General features: G+C 49.8%; 1 protein-coding gene across 3 annotated transcripts in view; it reads right to left on the reverse strand.

Annotated features, from left to right (window-relative positions):
• The window catches only part of KNTC1 (kinetochore associated 1), a 422937-nt gene that overhangs the window by 313349 nt on the left and 88347 nt on the right, over positions 1-21241 (reverse strand). For all 3 annotated transcript variants that reach the window (XM_029571458.1, XM_029571459.1, XM_029571460.1), the window contains exons 17-20: positions 20013-20138; positions 19624-19713; positions 1745-1810; positions 1477-1538 (exon numbers count right to left, since the gene is read on the reverse strand). In XM_029571458.1, the coding sequence (XP_029427318.1) occupies positions 1477-1538; positions 1745-1810; positions 19624-19713; positions 20013-20138 (344 nt within the window). The remainder of the gene's footprint in view (positions 1-1476; positions 1539-1744; positions 1811-19623; positions 19714-20012; positions 20139-21241) is intronic.

Genomic DNA, 21241 nt, shown 5'->3' on the forward strand with positions numbered 1-21241 from the left:
GTGAACGAGTGCTGCTGCAGGCCCTGCAAATTTTCATGTGCTCAGATGTCTGTGCCATTGAGGGGGGAAAACAAGCGGCGCAGTCTGCTTCCTGCCACTGCAACACTCCAAAACGTTGCGGCACAAGTTACCTCGGGAAAACTCCCAAAATCAGCAGCCCTGCACCGCAGCCTGCAACTGTAAGCTCTGCTGCGTTTCTGATAAGGACACCTTTTTTTTTTTTTTTTTTTTTTTTTTTTAAAGAGTCAGCCCAGCAAACAAGAAAATGAAATACTTCCCTGTTGCAGGCTGTTGACTGAATCCTTGGGGAAGAAGACCTCAGAGAAAGGAGGGAACCAGGACCCCTGGCTTTCCTAACCCTGGATGTTAAGGGCTAAAGCAGAACAGGGATCACCAATCCCCTGCTCGCCTGGCTCAACATGAGGGATGGCCCACAAAGGAATCTAACACTTTAGGGAGTGCTTCTATTCTTCTTCACCTAAAACTAACTCTAATCTCCTTAATATTTATCTTTTTTTTTTTTAAGATAGACTTGCAGGTTTGCACCTCTACCATCTGCTAGAGACAAAGAAATACTGAGGTGGCACTCTCGGTAAAGTAGCAGTGCCTGAAAAACTTTTAGTTCTCTGCCTCCATCTGCTGGTATGGATGCAAAACCCAATTGTCTGGACTGATCCGGGGTATGAACAGGAAAAGAGGAATATCCTGTGTAGTTGCAAATAGAGACTCAAGCACTGTAACCCAGTAAAAGCTGGTTCTGACTGAGCAGGAAAAAAAAAAAAGAATGAATTGGGAACCAGGAGACCTAGGTTCAAATCCTGCAATCCTGCTTCTACCAATGACACTCCTTGTGACCTTGGGCAAGTCGCTTTATCTTCCATTGCCTCATGTATCCACTTATACAGAGGTGGCCAACTCTGGGCCTTAAGAACCACAAATAAGTCTGGCTTTTAGGATATCCACAATGAATATACATGAGATAGATTTACATACAGCGGAGGCAGTGCATATAAACTAACTCATGCAAATTCATTATTGATAGCTTGAAAACCAGGCCTGCTTGTAGCTCTTGAAGACCCCTGACTTATACTGTGTTTGGGACAGTGACTTGTATTCGTGTGTAATTTGCTGTAAAACACCCTGGAGGGTGCTCTATAAATGTTGAAATGAATGAAATAATAAGAGGGTGATATGGGAAAAATGGCTGATTCTTGAACAGATTATTTCTGTTTATCCCAAAAGGTATATTTGATATGTCGTCAGTACACCTCAATACCCATATTTTTCAATTAAATCCACCCTTGAGCATCCTTGATGGTATTTCATACCATTTGCCAACATATGCTGCACTAGAAAAAGCAGGATTTCAAATTTAACAGTCAAGGTTCAGACTAGTTCCAATGTGCATAAGTCTATGGAGCCATTAGCAATCATCTGAGATTCAAGGCTTAACTAAAATAAATAGTCAATGCAAACCTGAATTTTTCAGGTCCAAATGCTCCATGAAAGGTAGTTAATCGTGCTTGAGCTCGTAATACCTGCATGAACACAGAAGTAGTCGGTTAAAACTGGCATGCTACAATGTTTTCAAGAACATTAGATTATCCTTTTATGTTGTAATTTGCAAAAATTTACTTAAATATATGATACAGAATAAATAATAACAACAACAAACATTTTGAACCACCACATGATGGTCTTAGCAGCCATTAAACTCTTAAACAGCACCAGCCTTATTAATCACCTCTATTATGGATAACAGAAACTCATCAGTTGGCACAGCAAGTGTTCTGTCCTCTTTTTTCTGAATCTGAAAATAGATATTAAATACATTAGGATTTGTTGCATACTGCACATCCGTTCAACAAGACTGTTCCTCCAGAATATAAGAAAATTATTACTTACCTGCTAATTTTCGTTCCTGTAGTACCATGGATCAGTCCAGACCGTGGGTTATGTCCCCAATCCAGCAGATGGAGTCAGTCCAAAGCTTTGAGGGGGCGTCACCATAAGTACTACTACCCCCTCTGCAGGAGTTCAGTATCGAGTATATCAGAGCCCGAGAAAACAGAAAACCTCCTGAGTGGATCAAGTTGAAACAAGACGGCAACAATAAGCCGCTAAACTGAAATAGAGAAAACTGGAACCTCCCCACGAACGGGTGGGGGCCATGAACATAGCGTGTCAACCTCCATAAACAGTGAAAAACTGGTACACGTAAAAAGGAAACAGCAGGAAGACACTACTGTAACATGAGGAACAGCTGAGAGAATCAGCCCCAAGACAGCGGAGCAGGAGAAGAACCCAAATGCGGTGGGCGTCTGGACTGATCCATGGTACTACAGGAACGAAAATTAGCAGGTAAGTAATAATTTTCTTTTCCCTGTACGTACCTGGATCAGTCCAGACCGTGGGATGTACCCAAGCTTCCCTAACCCGGGTGGGATCCTGCGAGGCCTGCTCGTAGAACCTGTTCGCCAAAGTGTCCATGAACGGACGAGGCGAGATGTAGTCTATAGTGTCTTGAGAACGTGTGCAACGACTTCCAGGTGGCCGCTCTACAGATTTCTTGCGAAGACACCGAGCGACTCTCCGCCCAGGAGGCCGCCTGAGAACGTGTAGAATGCGCTACGATTCCGGGCGGGGGCGTCCGCCCCACCCCAATGTAGGAAGCGGCAATGCCGGCCTTCAGCCATCTTGCAATGGTCGTCTTCGAGGCCTGAGATCCCTTCCGGGGCCCGGACCAAAGGACGAAGAGATGGTCAGAAGTCCGGAAATCATTCGTAGCCTCCAGGTAAAGGCGCAGGGTGCGCTGGACGTCAAGGAGACGTAGCGAACGCGGCTCCGACGAAGGGAAAGATGGAAGTTCCACCGTCTGATTCATATGAAACGCGGACACCACCTTCGGAAGGAAGGAGGGCACAGTACGAAGCGAGACTCCCGAATCGGAAAACCGGAGATAAGGTTCTCTGCACGACAGAGCCTGTAGCTCGGAAATACGCCGAGCGGAGCAGATGGCCACCAGGAACACAGCCTTGAGAGTGAGATCCTTGATTGTCGCATTTCGGAGAGGTTCAAACGGAGGTCCCGACATGGAACGTAGTACCAGATTGAGACTCCAAGAGGGACAAGGGTCCCGCAATGGAGGCCGCAAGTGCTTGACTCCCTTGAGAAAACGGACGATGTCCGGGTGTTGTAACAGAGAACCTCCGTCACGCAGGAGGGAGCCGAGGGCGGCCACTTGAACCCGAAGAGAGTTGTAAGCGAGTCCCTTGTCCACCCCTGCTTGGAGAAACTGGAGGATCTGGGAGACAGACGCCTCCTTGGGTCTGGTGTTCAGGCCGGTACACCACAGCTCGAACACCTTCCAGACTCGAACATAGGCCACCGACGTCGAAGTCTTTCGAGAGCGTAGCAGCGTAGACACTACCGCCTCCGGGTAACCCCGTCGGCGGAGGCGGCGCCTCTCAAAAGCCAGGCCGCAAGACAGAAGAGTTCTGCCTGGTCGAAAAATACCGGTCCCTGGTGAAGGAGGCGGGACAGATGTCCCAGACGGATGGGTCCGTCGATTACCAGTTGAAGGAGGTCCGCAAACCAAGGCCGTCTTGGCCACTCTGGCGCGACGAGTATTACCGTCCCCTGATGAACCTCTATCCGGCGGAGTAGTCTTCCCACCAGTGGCCACGGAGGGAACGCGTATAGGAGTAGATCGGCCGGCCACGGGAGCGCGAGAGCATCGACGCCCTCCGCCCCCCGCTCTCTCCGGCGACTGAAGAACCGAGGAGCCTTGGTGTTCTGGGCGGACGCCATGAGATCCAGGTGGGGAGGTCCCCACCTCCGGACAAGCAACTGCATGGCCTCGTCGGAGAGGGACCACTCTCCGGGATCCAGAAACTGGCGACTGAGGAAATCCGCCTGGACGTTGTCTACTCCCGCGATGTGTGAGGCCGCCAGACGGCCCAGATGCCGTTCCGCCCACTGCATCAGCATCGCTGCCTCGAGTGCGACTTGCGGGCTGCGAGTGCCGCCCTGTCGGTTGATGTAGGCCACCGTTGTCGCGTTGTCGGATAAGATTCTGACGTCCCGATTCCGAAGGAGAGGCAGGAAGTGGATAAGCGCCAACCTGACCGCTCTGGTTTCCAGACGATTGATGGACCACTTCGACTCCTCCGCGGACCACGTCCCCTGTGTGGCGCTGCGATCGCAGACTGCTCCCCAGCCTATGAGACTGGCGTCGGTGGTTACCACTACCCAATCTGGTAGATCGAGGGACATGCCGCGAGCCAGATTCTCCGGGACCATCCACCAGGAGAAGCTGCTCCTGGCAAGCTGGGGCAGCGGGAGAATCACCTGGTAGTCCTGCGAGAGTGGTTTCCAACGGGAGAGAAGTGCTCTTTGCAGAGGTCGGAGGTGCGCGAATGCCCAGGGGACCATGTCGATGGTAGACCCCATCACCCCCAGGAGCTGTAAATAGTCCCAGGAGGTGGGAGCTGGTAATGCAGAGAACCGCTGTATGTGCTCTCGTAGGGCCTGTGCCTTGTCCTGCCGTAGGAAAACCGCGCCCAGACGGGTGTCGAAGGTCGCTCCCAGGAAATCCAAGCGCTGCGAGGGCACGAGGGAGCTCTTGGAGAAGTTCACCACCCATCCCAGAGACTGCAAAAACTCTATCACTCTGGCCACTGCCGTCTGTCCATGCCGAAAAGACTTCGCTCGGATGAGCCAATCGTCCAGATAAGGATGAACTAGGATACCCTCCTTCCGAAGGGCAGCCGCCACGACCACCATAATCTTGGTGAAGGTGCGCGGAGCCGTTGCCAATCCGAACGGGAGCGCCACAAACTGGAAATGCTGATCCAGAATCTTGAACCGTAAGAGACGATGATGCTCCCGGCAAATGGGAATGTGAAGGTAGGCCTCCGTCAGGTCCAAGCAGGCCAGGAACTCCCCTCGATGTACCGCCGCGATCACCGATCGTAGCGTTTCCATGCGAAACCGGACCACCCGAAGGGATTTGTTGACTTCCTTCAAGTCCAGAATGGGGCGGAAGGAACCGTCCTTCTTCGGTACCACGAAGTAGATGGAATAATGGCCCGAGCCCACCTCTGCGGAGGGTACGGGCACAATGGCGCCTATTTCCCACAATCTGTCCAGCGTCAATTGCACCGCCCTTCGCTTGACAGCCGAGCCGCAGGGAGAGAAGATGAACCGTCCCTTTGGAGCGCGGGCAAACTCCAACGCGTAGCCGCGTCCTATGGTGTCCAAGACCCACTGATCCGAGGTGATCCGCGCCCACTCCTCGTAGAAGAACGCCAGCCGCCCTCCAATCCTGGGGACGGCGGAGTGGGCGAGCTGAACATCATTGAGAGGACTTGAGAGAGAGTTGTCCCGCCGCGGGAGCGGGACGCGCGGGGCGGCGCCCGCGAAAGGAGCGTGTCCAGGTCTGAGACCTGGTGGCAGGGGGCCGAGCCGCCGCCGGCCTGTAAGTCCTGTAGCGTCTTTGCGCCCTGGCTCTGGTCCGGGAGGACGAGAATGCCCTGGTGGAACGATATCTGTCTTCCGGCAGGCGATGGACCGCGTTTTCCCCCAGGGATTTGATGATCTGGTCCAGGTCCTCCCCGAACAGGAACTTACCCCTGAATGGCAGGGAACCCAGACTCGATTTGGAGGACGTGTCCGCCGCCCAGTTGCGTAGCCAGAGAAGTCGACGAGCCGCCACCACCGAGGCCATGGAGCGGGCGAGGATCCTAAAGAGATCGTAGGAGGCGTCAGCCCCGTATGCCACCGCAGCTTCCAGTCTATCCGCCTGGGCGGCCTCCTCGGGTGGTAACACCTGCGAGGTGAGCAGTAGCTGCACCCAGAGAAGACTGGCCCGCTGGGCAAGCGAGCTGCACATCGCCGCCCGCAGCCCCACGGCGGAAACCTCGAAGACTCGCTTGAGGAAGACTTCCAACTTTCGATCCTGCGTATCTTTTAGCGCCGCTCCACCCGTAACCGGTATGGTCGTCCTCTTCGTGACCGCCGACACCGCGGAGTCCACCCTGGGTACCTTGATGAGATCCAGGAAATCTTCCGGCAGTGGATACAGCCTCTCCATGGCGCGGCTGCCCTTTAGAGCGGCTTCCGGGGCATCCCATTCCCTGGTGAGAAGCTGCAGGAACGACTCGTGAATGGGAAAAGCCTGAGCTCTCGGACGCAGAGCTGCCAGTACGGGATCCCCCTTCTTAGAGGAAGTGACGACAGCGGGCGCAACGGGAGCTGGCGGGTCCGGAGGAGGATCGAGGTCCAATCCCTGGATGATTTGAGGGATTAGGTCGTCCAGCTCATCCCGCTGGAAGAGGCGCAGCGTGCGTGGATCCTCTCCCTCCGAAGTAGAGTCCCCTTGCCCCGAAGCTGCAGGATCCGCCCCAGGGGAAACTGGGGCCGACCCAGTCCCCCCCGAGGCCACCGGGAGTCGGGCGTGTACGGGGAGCTGTGGGGCCCCCACGCCCGCCGGAGCGGGGGGGGCCGGGGAGAGGGACGAAGGCCGCGGTAGCTTGGGTGGTGGAAGTCCCATGGGAGCCGCCAGCTCCTGAAGATACGCAGTGTGCATCAGCCGAATAAATTCCGGGGAAAACCCCGGCCTACTCGGGGGGGGTACCGCGGGTGGGGGCCCCGGGGGACCCTGCCCCTGCGGGTCTTCCTCCGGATCTGTCTCCGGATGTAGGTACGGGGGAGAGCCCTCTGAGGCTTCCCCATCCCCCAGCGCTGCCTGTGCTCCCTCAGGGTGCAGCGCATGTAAAATGGCCGCCGTTCCCGCCAGGAATGGGGGAGGGGCCGGCCCGCGCCGCCCGGGTAAGGCTGCCATAGGGAGAGAATGAGTGAGGGTCCGAGACGTGCCTTCCCCCCCGGGGAGGCACCTCGCGCAGATCCCCTCCCTTGACACGCGCGATCCAGGCTCGCCGCAGGCCGAGCAACGCGCCGGCCGCGGCATCGAGATCGCGATGGGAAAACAGGTCCCGGCAGCTAGAACACCCCGACCTCGGGGGGGGGGGGCCGCGAGACGAAGCGCCGCTGCGGGGGGGCCCAGATGGCCTGCACTACCCGCCGACGAGAAAAACGCCGCTGCGGGGGGGCCCGGATGGCCTGCGCTACCCGCCGATGAGAAAAACGGCGCCGCGGGGGGGCCTTCCTGGCCGCACGACCCGCCGACAACTCTCCCCCTGCTCCCTGCTGCAGCCCACGTGGAGCCGCAAGATGGCCGCGGGAGAGGGAGAAGACGCTGGTAGGCCGGTCCCACCGGCAACCGCGTCCAACCTAACTGTAAAAATAAAATAACAGCAGCAATAGAAAAGGCAACTTACCCCGAAGAAGCCACTAACGCCGGAAGGAGAGAGAGAGAGAGAGACAGAGAAGCACGACAGGGAAGCCACGCCTCTCCAATTAGGTAATTAACTTTGTCCTAATTAATTAATCTTTTTTTTTTTTTTTTTTCAACAACTTGATCCAGACAAACTAGTTAAAGACAGAGGATAAAGTCCTAAGACAAGGGAAACACAAACAGGTTATAGGTGATCGGGAGCAAGCCCAGATTCCCCTACTCGCATCTGCTGGAGTCAGAAGATACTGAACTCCTGCAGAGGGGGTAGTAGTACTTATGGTGACGCCCCCTCAAAGCTTTGGACTGACTCCATCTGCTGGATTGGGGACATAACCCACGGTCTGGACTGATCCAGGTACGTACAGGGAACTCAAAAATACTAAATAAAAAAAAAATAAAAAAAAAAGAGTTAACCATCTAATTATTTCTGCTCTTCAGGACCCACTTGCATAATTTAATGTGGACGATTGCACTGACTCAGTCTGTGAAGAGTGGCATCTCTGAAGTACTCGCGTCATTTCACCTTCATTCTGAAATCCAGCAAGGGGAGAAGATGATTTTTTTTTTTTTTAAATCACAGTTCCAGCTTCAGCACGTACTAACTAAAATCTTCTGCTGTCTGTCTATTCCCCATCATTAAAGAGTATAAAGGATAAAACCCAATCTCTTTTGCACCTGGCAGCAGCTTTGCTACAGTCACCAGTGACCTCCTCCACATACATTGATTTGAGCAACTGATCAAAGGACTTGTGGAAATCAGGGGACCTCTTTGCCCATCTGATTTTGTGAAAGAAAAAAAAGCTGATGTAGACGGTTGTCCTGGAAGGAGACTAGCTACAATTTGAGAGGAACAATTTTTGGTGGCATTTTTCCAGGTAGAATCCAAACGGTAGATTACATCCTCTGTTGATGAGCAGGCACCTCAGGAGGACTCTGCCGAGTACCTTCCTTTTCTGTTTTGCACCCATTGTTCAGTTTCACACTGGTGCTTGTTACATTTATACAGACAATGGCAGAATTCTTAATGAGAAATTACTACTTACCTGATAATTTCCTTTTCTTTAGGACAATCAGATGAATCCAGAACAAGTGGGTTATGCACCTCTTCCAGCAGATGGAGACGGAGTGAACTGATGTCACAGTATATAAACCCCTGCAGTAACATCAGCCTGCCAGTATTTTCTTTAAAAGCAACTGTGGACAGACTAGCAAAAAAACTTGATTAAAAACAGATAACCATTTCAATACTTGGCCAAAAGGCAACACTGAGCTCAGAAAAGAATGTAATAACATTAGACTAGGGAATGGACTAACACTTACCAGTAATCCCTGTAATACATAGTCACATTACAATCATTCAGCAGCCAAGGGATAGAAGCTGGATTCATCTGTCTGTCCTAAAGAAAAGGAAATTATCAGGTAAGTACTAATTTCTCATTTCTTAGCGTCCAGTCAGATGAATCCAGAACAAGTGGGAATGTACCCAAGCTACTCCCGAATAAGGCGGGAGGCTGACCGCGGGTCACTTAAAACCACTTGTGCTAAGGTTGTGTTCTCCTGGGCTTGCACATCCAGACGATAATACCTGGAAAAGGTGTGTAAGAAGGACCACGTTGCAGCTTGGCAAATGCTGACAGGAGACAACAATTTCATAAGAACATAAGAACATAAGAAAATGCCATACTGGGTCAGACCAAGGGTCCATCAAGCCCAGCATCCTGTTTCCAACAGTGGCCAATCCAGGCCATAAGAACCTGGCAAGTACCCAAAAACTAAGTCTATTCCATGTAACCATTGCTAATGGCAGTGGCTATTCTCTAAGTGAACCTAATAGCAGGTAATGGACTTCTCCTCCAAGAACTTATCCAATCCTTTTTTAAACACAGCTATACTACCTGCACGAACCACATTCTCTGGCAACAAATTCCAGAGTTTAATTGTGCGTTGAGTAAAAAAGAACTTTCTCCGATTAGTTTTAAATGTGCCCCATGCTAACTTCATGGAGTGTCCCCTAGTCCTTCTACTATCTGAAAGAGTAAATAACCGATTCACATCTACCCGTTCTAGACCTCTCATGATTTTAAACACCTCTATCATATCCCCCCTCAGTCGTCTCTTCTCCAAGCTGAAAAGTCCTAATCTCTTTAGTCTTTCCTCATAGGGGAGTTGTTCCATTCCCCTTATCATTTTGGTAGCCCTTCTCTGTACCTTCTCCATCGCAATTATATCTTTTTTGAGATGCGGCGACCAGAATTGTACACAGTATTCAAGGTGCGGTCTCACCATGGAGCGATACAGAGGCATTATGACATTTTCCGTTTTATTCATCATTCCTTTTCTAATAATTCCCAACATTCTGTTTGCTTTTTTGACTGCCGCAGCACACTGAACCGACGATTTCAATGTGTTATCCACTATGACACCAATGTGTTATCCACTATGACACCTAGATCTCTTTCACTGCCAGAGCCTTAATGGAATAAGCCCTAACATGTCTAAGTAAAGGCTTCCCAGTATCCACGTATGCAGCCGTGAGTACCTCTCTTTAATCCAGAGAGCTACTGTAGCCCACAAGGCCGACTCTCCCTGTCTAGTATCGCTATGAAGGACAAACAGGCGATCCAACTTCTGCATAGGCTCAGTAACCTCCAGATACCTGACAATATGTCTCTTGACATCCAAGGGTTGCAGCAGACGATACTCCTCTACATTTCTCTCTGTCCAGAGACGGCAGGGAGATGTGAAACTCAGTGACCACCTTTGGTAAAAAGGAAGGAACAGTGCGCAGCTGTCCTGCCCCTGGAGTCACCCGGAGGAATGGCTCCCAGCAAGACAAGGACTGCAGTTCGTAAACCCTAAGTGAAGAACAAATAGCCACAAGAAACACCATTTTCAAGGTCAGTAAGTACAAGGACAGTACTCAGCGGCCTGCCAAGAAATTCAACACCAAATTAAGACTCCATACGGGCACCGGAAACCACAAAGGATGATGAAGATGTTTCACTCCTTTCAAGAAACAGGTTACATCAGGATGAGCTGACAGGGAATCATCATTCATCTAACCCCTGAATCAGGCAAGAGCTGCCACTTGTACCTTTAAGGAATTGAGGGCCAAGCCTTTATTCAAGCCATCCTGCAGAAATTCAAAAGGAGCAGGATCTTGACCACATTTCAAATACTCGCCAAACCCACACATAGGCCAAGGAAGTGGAGAACTTTCTAGTTCTTAGCAAGGTGGAAACCACTGCCACAGAGTATCCACATTTCAGCAATTGAGCCCTTTCAAGGGTGATACTGTAAGAAAAAATTGAACTGGATCTTTGTGAAGAATAGGTCCCTGCCACAGGTCACTGTGCACTGGAAGACAAAGAGGCAAGTCCACCAGGAGCCTCTGCAGATCCACATACCACAGTCTCCTGGGCCAAATCTGGAGCAACCAAGAGCACCATCCCGCTGTGGTGCCTGATCCTTCGAACCAATCTGCCCAACATGGGCCATGGAGGAAAGACATACAGCAACTAGTCTTACGGCCACTCCTGCAATAGGGCATCAATCCTCAGTGACATCAGCTCTCTCCTGTGGCTGAAGAACCACGAAACTTTCATATTGCGTGAAGTCGCCAGCAGGTCTAGGAAAGGGAGACCGCATCAATCCACAATCAGCTAAGACAATGCCCACTCTCCTGGGGCCAGACTCTTCTTGCTGAGAAAGTCTGCTCTTACATTGTCTTTTCCTACTATGTGTGAGGCTGAGATCATCTGGAGATGCACTTCTGCACATTCCATCAGGGGATCTATTTCCTGCAACACTTGTTGGCTTTGGTACCTCCCTACCGACTGATGTTCCAGATAGACTCTTCTGCATTCCATTGTCCTTGTGCTGTCAGCTCCTGACAGTGAACTCCCCAACCAAGGAGGCACGCATCTGCTGTCAGTACTAGCCAGTCCGGTGGTGTTAGAGAAACTCCCTTCCTTAGATGGTCCACCTGCAGCCACCCCTGCAGTTGGGAGGAGACCTCCATTGGCAGGTGGAGCCAAATCAAATAGCCCTGAGACTGCAGGTTCCATCAAGACAGCAGGGAGCACTGAAGAGGACGCATATGCACCCTGGCCCACGGTACCAATTCCAGGGTTGCCGCCATTAATCCAGTACTCACAAGTAGGACCGTATGGTCGAGCACAGAGCACAGAGCACAGACGGAGCTGTGCTAGCAACTTCTGTATTCGAGCTTCTAGCAGGAAAACCTTGCTCTGCTTTGTATCGAACTAGACCCTGAGGTATTCCAACGACTGAGCAGGCTGAAGACTGCTCTTGGCCACGTTCACCACCCAGCTGAGCTCCTGTAACAAGGCAATCACCTTGCGAGTCACCAGGTGGCTCTCTTCCAGTGACTTGGCTGGAATCAGCCAGTCGTCCAAATATAGGTGTACTAGGATGCCATCTTTTCTCAACTCTGCTGCAACTACTACCATTACTTTTGAAAAGGTCCTGGAAGCGATGGCTAGACCAAAGGGCAGTGCCCGAAACTGAAAGTGGCATCCCAGAACTGCGAACCGCAGAAAGCGTTGATGTTCTAGTTGGATGGGAATGTGAAGATACGCCTCGGACAGATCCAGAAGGGTCAGAAATTCCCCTGACTGCACAGCCATTATTACCGAGCGCAATGTTTCCATGCAAAAATGTTTCACTTGCAGATGACGGTTTGCACCTTTGATATCCAGGATGGGATGGAAAAGAGCCCTCCTTCTTGGGCACCACAAAATAAATGGAATTTCGCTCTGTATTTTCTTGAAATGTGGGCACTGGAACCACAGCCCTCAGACCGAAAAGCCTTGCCAATGTACCCTCTCCTGCCAGCTTCTTCTGCGGGGAGTGGCAGGGAGACTCCATGAACACATCTCAAGGAACACTGCGAAACTATCGCATATCCTTCTTGTATCACCTCCAGGACCCATTGATCTGATGTAATTTCAACCCATCTCTGATAAAAGAGAGAGGCATTCCACTATCTCCTGTTCCTGGGCGTGGGTCGGCAAACCTTCATTGGGAGGCTCGGGAGGTCCCAATACCCAAGTCTGCGCCCCTTCTGGCTTGTTTGGGATGAAAGGATTGAGGCCTACCAAAGGGTCAAGTCCTCTGAAAGGTCGCTCCTCTGTAGGGTCAAAAACGCTTGGATCCTCTAGCACAACTTCTCATGTTAAAGGAGTATGGCATTTGCTTCTTATCCTCCATCAAATGAGGAATTGGGAATTCACCTCACTTACTGGCCAGTTTCTCCAACTCGCTCCCAAATAAGAATGAGCCTTTAAAGGGCAATTTGGTGAGGTTAGCCTTGGAGGTCGCATTGGCTGACCAATTTCTCAACCATAACTGAGGCCTAGCCACTATCATCGAAGCCAACCCTCTGGCTGAAGTGCACACCAAATTACAGCCCGCATCCAAGAAGGCAGCGGCTGGTTCCATAATTGCCTTGGAGTTTACCCACGACTCATCCTCCTGGGAGAAAAGCAAAAAGAGTGAGCCACCAAGGAACAACAAGAAGAAATCTGCAAGGTCATTGCCACAGCTTCAAATGCTTGCTTAAAGATAGTTTCAATCTTTCTATCATGATCATCCTTCAAGGCCACTCCTCCTTCCATGGGAATAGTGGTCCGTTGGAAATTGCACACACAAGTGCATCTACTTTCGGAAATGAAGAAATTACTTACCTGATAATTTCGTTTTCCTTAGTGTAGACAGATAGTCTCAGGACTAGGGGTTTATGCTCCCCTGCCAGCAGATGGAGACAGAGCAAGCTGATGTCACAGTATATATAACCCTGCAGTGACCCCAGACCCATAGGGATCCAGGGGGGGGCAAGATGGCGCCCTGAGTGGAGCTGTGTGAGTGAGTTGCTGAGCAGTTTCGTTTTGCACAGCATTCTGTATTCCTTGGAACTTTATCTTGAGAAATAAATAATTTAAACAATGCCAGCAAAACGTAAAGGGAAAATAAGGGTTTTTCCCTCAATTTCGACGCAGTTATCTGAACAGAGGCTCATAACTACCTTCACAACTCCGGGAGCAGCAACGACCGGGGGGGAGTAGCCTTGCTGCAGTGCCGAAGGGAGGAAATTCGACACCGCCTGAGGCAGAGGTTTCCCTCAGCCCTCCCGTAATTCGACCACCAGCTGAGAGGGGAGCATCATCAGAGACTCTGCTAGAGACCCTGAATGAGGAAGTCAGCGTCTCAGGAAGGAAGGGAGAAGGAAGCGAAGTAGCTGCCCAGCCAGAGCTGACGAGGAATCCTCTTGGGGGACTTTCAGAGATGTCTGACCGAGGGGCAGCCAGTGCATCAGCCACTGGAACATCAGTTTCATCGGGTGAGCATATAGAAACCCCTATAAGACCAGCAGTGGTAACTATGGAGACATTATGGGAACTTCCTGCTAATCTCACAGTTGCTGTAAGAGCTAGCAACCAGAGAATGGAACAAATAGCCTCTTCTTTAAACAATAAGATTTCTGAGCAAAATCTGTCACTGCAAGTAATGAAAGAAAAAGTGGATGGAATGGAAACAGAAATAGGAAATATACAAGTTTTCAACCAGGCAACAATAAAAGATAGAACTGCATTGTCCAGAAGATTGGAATTACTAGAAAACTGGAACCGGAGACTTAATGTGAGATTGATCAAATTTCCTAAAATTATGGGTGAGCTTCCCATAATAACTTTCAAAAGATATCTCTGGGAGACTCTTCAGATGTTGGACTCTGATATGCCTGTGATAAATAAGGTTTATTTCATTCCCAGAACTAGTGCTGAAAGAGGGGAAAATGTTCCGCAAGAGCAAAATCAATTTGATGTAGATAATCTTACTATGTTACTTGAATCCTCTGCAATAGAAATTATTGAATGTGCTACATTGATTGTTACACTAATTGCAGAACAGGATGTCAGCAAAATTATGTCTAAGTATTTTCAGCATTTAAACACCCCCTTTCATGGTATAATTATACGCATGTTCCCAGAAATCTCAAAGATCACTCAAGAGAGGCGTAAAGCCTTTTTAAGTATGAGGCAGGAGACAGTTTCTTTAGGCCCAACTTTTATGTTGCGCTACCCCTGCAAATGTATTGTGAGGAAGGGGAGTGATTGTTACATTTTCTTTGCACCTGAGCATTTAAGAGATTTTATTGATTCTTTTTCTGCTAATGGTGCCTCATAAAGAAAAAAAATTAACTGCTCTTGTTGAGGGCTATACCATTTCTTCTTTTAATTTGTTGTTATTATTCCTCAAATCTAAACCCCGCCAATGAGAGAAGTTTGAGATTATAGTTTAGCCATCATGGAATAACTTTATGGTTTATATGCTTTGTAAGAATGTTATCTTTAATGACTAATCAAGTTTCTATTCTATTGTAAACAAATATTTTATTTGTATTAGAAATTTAAAAATTTAAAAAAACAAACAAACAAAAAAAAAAAACAAAAAACAACCCTGCAGTGACCCCAGCCTGCCAGTATTCTCTTCAAAAGCAACTGTGGACAGATTAGCAAAAAACATGATTAAAAACAGGTAACCAGAACTACTCAACCAACCATAAACACTGAACTCACGTAAGATTCTAGGTACCCCAAGCTAGGGACTGGATGAACACTTACCATTAATCCCTTGGGATCCAGAGCCCACAGGATGACTACTGACACACTCATGTAGCAGTCTAGGGTGGGAAACTAAGACCATCTGTCTACACTAAGGAAAACAAAATTATCAGGTAAGTAATTTCTCCATTTTCTAGCGTGTAGACAGATGGACTCAGGACCAGTGGGATGTACCAAAGCTACTCCCCAACAGGGTGGGACATTGCCCGCAGTCCAGTCAATACCACACACGCAAAGGCTGCATACTCCCGGGCCTGCACATCCAGATGATAAAATCTGGAAAAAGCACGTAAGAAGGACCATGTTGCAGCTCGGCAGATATCGACGGGAGACAACAGACTAACCTCCGCCCATGACACTGTCTGAGCCCTAGTGGAATGAGCCTTAACCTGAGTAGGCATCGGCTTTTCGGCATCCATATACGCGGCCGTAACTACCTCCTTAATCCAATGAGCTATGAAAGCCCGTGAAGCTAGAGCACCCTGCTTACGCCTGCCATGGAGAACAGACAGGCGATCCGTCTTTCGAAATGGTTCAGAAACCTCCAGGTACTGCACGACAAGTCGCTTGAGATCCAAGGAGTGCAAGAGGCGATATTCCTCCACATCCCTGACCTTATCTAGGGATGACAAAGAGATAGACTGATTCAAATGAAAGTCCAAGACAACCTTGGGCAAAAATGATGGAAAAGTACGCAGCTGTAATGCCCCGGAGTCACCCGAAAGGAATGGGTGTTTGTGGCTTCATTGGGTGGGTTTACTGCTATCCGCCCCGAGGTGTCCAGAGTCCCTCCCGGAGCAGCGGCCATCGCGAAAGGACTGTTGTCGACCCGGTGTCGACTTAGGACCCGCCGGAGCGGAATATCTGCCAGATCGAAAACTGCGAGAGTCCCGAAAATGAGCCCGAGGGGGAAAAACTTTCTTGGTTGCTCTATCCTCTGGCAACCTATGGCCCTTGGACTCCCCGAGGAGCTTGACCAACTGATCGAACTCCTCACCAAAGAGAAGCTTGCTTTTGAAGGGAAGGTTACAAAGTTGGGATTTTGAGGAGAGGTCTGCTGCCCAATTCCGTAACCAGAGAAGACGACGAGCTGCCACCACGGACACCATGCGCTGAGCCGAGGTCCGAATGAGGTTGTATAGCGCATCTGCTCCATACGCAATTCCGGCTTCCAAACGGGCCAGCTGCAACGCTCCACCGTCGGCGTCCGCCGCATTAGTACTCACCTCTTGGACCCAGCACAGGCACGCTCATTGCATAAGACCAGTGCAGACTGCCCTGGAAGGCTCAAAGCGGCCACTTCAAAAACCCGCTTCAACTGGATCTCCAGCATTTGGTCCTGCATGTCCCTTAAGGCGGCAGATCCCGCCACAAGTATCGTGGTCTTCTTTGTGACCGCAGAGACAGCCGCGTCCACTTTCGGAATCTTCAGCAGGTCAAGCACCTCTGATGACAGTGGGTACAGCTTTCCCATCGCCCTACCCACCTTTAAGCCTGCATCCGGAGTATCCCACTTGGGGTCACCAGCTTTTGGACTTTCTTAGGCAGTGGAAAAGCTATTGATGGTCCCCGAATACCATCCAGAACCGGATTAACACCCCTTCATTATCGGAATCCTCTTAAGTAACCTTAAGACCGAGGACATCCAGTACCTGGGGAATAAGCGGACGAAGCTCATCTCGCTTAAACAGGCGGACAACAGTAGGATAATCACCCTCCACCGGAGGGAGGTCATCCCCCCATCAGGATCATCTGTATCCGTGTCCACCGGATCAGGATTCTGGTCTGGATCCGCACCCGGTAGCTGTGGAGATCCGACCCCCAAACTCGGAACCGGCACCGCCCCCGCCCCAAAACCTGGGTCATGTGGATCCCCGCGACCATCCTCCCCAGAACGAGAGCGGACCACCGGGTGCTGCTGGGTGGCTGCAGGACGTCCCTGCTTCAGAGGGGGCTCAGTGGGATCCCCAGCTCACTCAGATCTCTTTAAGGAAGTCTGTTTCCGTGCCAAAAAGGCCTGATGCAACAACAAGATAAACTCTGGGGAAAAATCTCTCGCATCTACCTCCCCATCTGGGGGGTCCTGCAGGGCCGATTCCCCAATCCCCAACATCGGATCTACTGCCATGGGGACCAAAGCGGGAGGGGGGAATCCTCTTCTTGCTCAGAGTGTCGTGAGTCTCCCCCCCCCCCCCGCGGGGGGGAGTGGCCACCCCCGACGGGCCTTCCAAACCGGAGCTATCTGGACACAACGCAGAGTTCAAATTCTGCCCGCGTGCCCCACAGGAGCGGCAGACCGCCAATTTTCCCACGCCATGCCGGGCCGCGTAGCCACACAGTCAGAGCAGCTGAGGGAAGAAAAAAATAGGCCTGAGACCTGCAGCCGCACGAGCGCCGCCGGCAGCGAGGGAAAAAAAAATAGAAAAACAAGGCCTCTGAGAGGAACCGTGCTGTTCAGCCACCCGTGTGCTGAAAACGCAGCCTGGACCCGGTACACACATTGCCTACCTTCACTATCAACCTGGAGCCCCGGGAGAGGAAGGAAGCAAAACTGCGACGGCTCAAAGCTGTCCCCACAGCCTGCTGCACAGCAGGCTCCCCCGGTGCAGACTCCTTACCGCAGACTGAAGAGACTTTTTTTTTTTTTAAACTAACTTTAAACAACTAAACTACTGAAGCCTGCACTAACAGGGGTTGAGGGAGCAGCTTTGGGGGGTAGGAAGACCAGGAGCCCCTGGCCTGTACACCCTGGGACAGAGCAGGCGAAACCCAGTCAGGGGTGTCTAACCCCTCGGACGCCCGGCTTCCACTGAGGGATGGCCCACGAAGGTGCCTAACACCTCAGGAAGCAAACGAGAAGGAAAAATAAAATAAATTTCCTAACTACCCTGAAAAAAACAGACTGCAGGAGATGCACCCTACCACCTGCTGGAGTCAGAGAAATACTGGGGGACTGCAGGTGGCACTCTCGTTATGTAGCAATGCCCAAAGTTCTAATTGTTCTCTGACGCCACCTGCTGGTAGGGATACACAACCCACTTTTCTGGACTGATCTGGGTATGTTCCGGAATGGCAAATGAAGCTGAAATTTCCCCATAAGCAGATTCCAACAGGACAATAGCATGTGAGCAAAGGCCCATGGAACTAACTCCAATGTAGAAGCCATGAAACCCAGGACCTGCAAATAATCCCAGACCCTGGAACTGCCAGATGCAACAGACCTAGAGGACTGCATCTGTCCAGGGGGTCTCAATGCCCAGTTCTTCCAGAACTGCAGGAATCAGCATGGCCAGCTCCTCTTTTAGAAACAAACGCACCACCCTGGGGTCGTCCCGTCCTCAGCCGTGGACCGTCCCAGCCCAAGGAGATGAAGGATTTTTCCAGAGCCCACCTGCTCCCTCCCCCCCCCAAAACGCTTTTTAGTCATAAGGGATTTCATGGGAAATGGCCACTTGGATCATGTCTCCTCCTTCTCAGCCAAATAGGCCTTGTGAAGAAGCAGGACAAGATCCACGGAAAACTGCTCCAAATCTGAAGAGGACCGATCCTGCCCATAGTCCCCCTGTCCCTTCCCTGACACCAGCAAGGCTTAAATTGACAGGCAAAAGTGGGGAAGGGGAGTCCCAAAGCTCTGAAGCAACTTCTTAGCTCTTGCCATGTGCTCTCAAAATGGCTGCCTGTGCCTCCAACCCCACCTCAGGGTCTGGAGCACCAGCCTGGCCGACCCCATGGTGTGACCACCCCCCCCAATGGGTCCATGGAGGTCCCAGCCCCTCCTGAAGCACTCTCCGCGCACAACTCTGTTGTACTGAGTCGAATTTCTGCTACACCGCAGCAACTTTTCTGCGCTAATGGGGCATAGGCCTGAATCGAGGTTGGGCCTAAAAATAGCCCCTGCCGCTGAACAAACCCCACCGGCGGCGCATCTCCGATGCTAAGCGAGCTCCCGGCCTGGCGATCGGGAGGCTTTTGCCGTCACTCACCCGGCCTTGCCCCCCAGCAGCTCGGCAGATCAGCACCTGAGCAACTTTTATTTGTTTTTTTTAAAGGCACAGACACCGAATAAAGGAAATAACCAGCAAACAAGGAAAGCACAAAGAAAAGGGCTACTTCCCTGCTTCTGGAAGTGGAGGGCGCAGACTCTGGAGATGAGGACTCCCCATTCACCCTGCTCCACCCAAGGGATGGCCCACAAAGGAACCTAACACCTCAGGGAGCCTTCCAGGAATCTTCTGTCTTCCTTTTTTTTTTTTTTTTTTTAATCAAACTCAGACTGCAGGTTTGCACCTCTACCATCTGCTGGAAACAGAGAAACACTGAGGGACTGAGGCACTGCCGAGAGTGCCACCTGCAAAGTTTTTATTCTCTGCCTCCATCTGCTGGTAGGGATGCATAAACCCACTTGTCTGGATTGATCCGGGGTACAGACAGGAACACCGGTTTGTTTTTAGGACTGGAAAATAGGCAATATTTTCCAATTACACAAAATATAATAAATGCTTAAAAAAAAAAGCAGTTGACAGCTATGAAATGGGATTGCAAAGTATTAAAAACAGAGCACTAAAATCCTCCTAGCCCAGTAACATATGAAATTCTGTAAATCCTAAAGCAAAATGGACTTACTCTGGCTCTGGCATAATTTAGCATTTCCTGAGTTATTTCAAACGACGGCCAAGGAGCATTTATGCAGTATTCCACCACAAAGTGATCATCCTGTTTGATTAAAGGGAAAAAGAAAGAAAGAAAAGGTTAACAATCAACACTGTACCATGCTGTCTATCTATTTTACAACCTTTATTCCCCCACTCTCTTTGGATAATCAGAGTTCAGCTCCTCATGCTGATAGAAGACAAGCTGCTGCCAAGGATAAATGTTTCAGTGCTGCTCCCTCCCCAATCCAACAGCCCATTCCTCCACCAAGACCAAGGAGGCCACACCGCACTGTAACTAAACTCAGTCATACATGCCATCAAGCTGCAGGGCATTTTAAATCACTCAATATAAATGAATACCTTTATTTTTGGCAAATTTGCTTTTGATTCATCCACAAGCTCTTGCCAAACAGTTTGTCCATAACTTCCTATAGAAGCTGAAGCCAATCTTTCCAAGACAACATTCAATTTTACTTTGTAAACAAGCTGTTGACAAACAAATAGAAGAGCTTCATTTATAAAAATGTCTTCAACAAAAGATAGCTATTAAAAAAAAGCATCTCTTCAGAGTTTAGATGCATTTTGTAAGACTAAGAGCAAGGATAGAAGTTTAGATCAAATGAAAAAGAATCAAGTCCATATTCAAAAGCCATTTAGACAGATAGCATAATAGTTATCCGTCTAAATGGTTTACCCAGCTCTATTCAGCCTTTATCTGGCTAAATAAGCTAGGAAGCTAGAATTGAGCCAGATACCTTAGGGGCAGTGCAGGGGTGTAACTGGGAAGAGTTGAGTTAGCCAGCTAATTTCACCGGCTAACTCTGAATATCAAAGTTAGCCAGATGATTTAAGAAGGCTAAGTCTGGTCGAGTCAAAGAGCTATCCTAAAGTTAGCCAGCTAACTAATTAAGGGCCTGATTCATTAAGGTATTTTCCCATAGACACAGAATGGGAGAAAAGCCTAGTGAATTAAGCAGTAAGATAGCCTGCTATATTTAGTAGTAGTGGCTGCACTATTTTTATTTTATAAACCGTAGTTCCAAAAGAAGATCATAACTATTGAATATGCCTCCAAAGTTAGCCGGATAAGTTTATCCGGCTAACATTGCTATGTGGACCTCAAGGTGTCTGGTCCTGTAGCATCCTGCTAATGTACAGGCCCAGACTTATTAAAGTCTTTTCCCATGGCCACAGAATTGGGGGGGGGGGGGGTGGAGGGGAGGGGAGGGAAGAGCCTTAGAAAATCTGCCACATCATTTTTTAGTTGGTTAAGGCTGAAAGATCACCAGGAGTCCATCAAGTCCAGCCTTTGTTTGACTACTTAGCGTCTTTCCTTGTATGGGCAATTCCTCACAAGGCAGCTAAGAAGACTTTAAAACAATCATGAAACTTTATTTTTTCACGTTGCCTGATAAAGAAGCACGGGTAACCCCTTAGTTATTTTGTTAGATTTTTTATTTAGAGTCATTGTTTTACAGAATGTTTGTGTGTTCTCGAGGATGGTTGATGGGAAAAAGGAACATAAGAATATAAGAAATTGCCATGCTGGGTCAGACCAAGGGTCCATCAAGCCCAGCATCCTGTTTCCA

Source organism: Rhinatrema bivittatum, chromosome 11 (assembly GCF_901001135.1).
Source record: "Rhinatrema bivittatum chromosome 11, aRhiBiv1.1, whole genome shotgun sequence".
NCBI classification, from domain to species: domain Eukaryota; kingdom Metazoa; phylum Chordata; class Amphibia; order Gymnophiona; family Rhinatrematidae; genus Rhinatrema; species Rhinatrema bivittatum.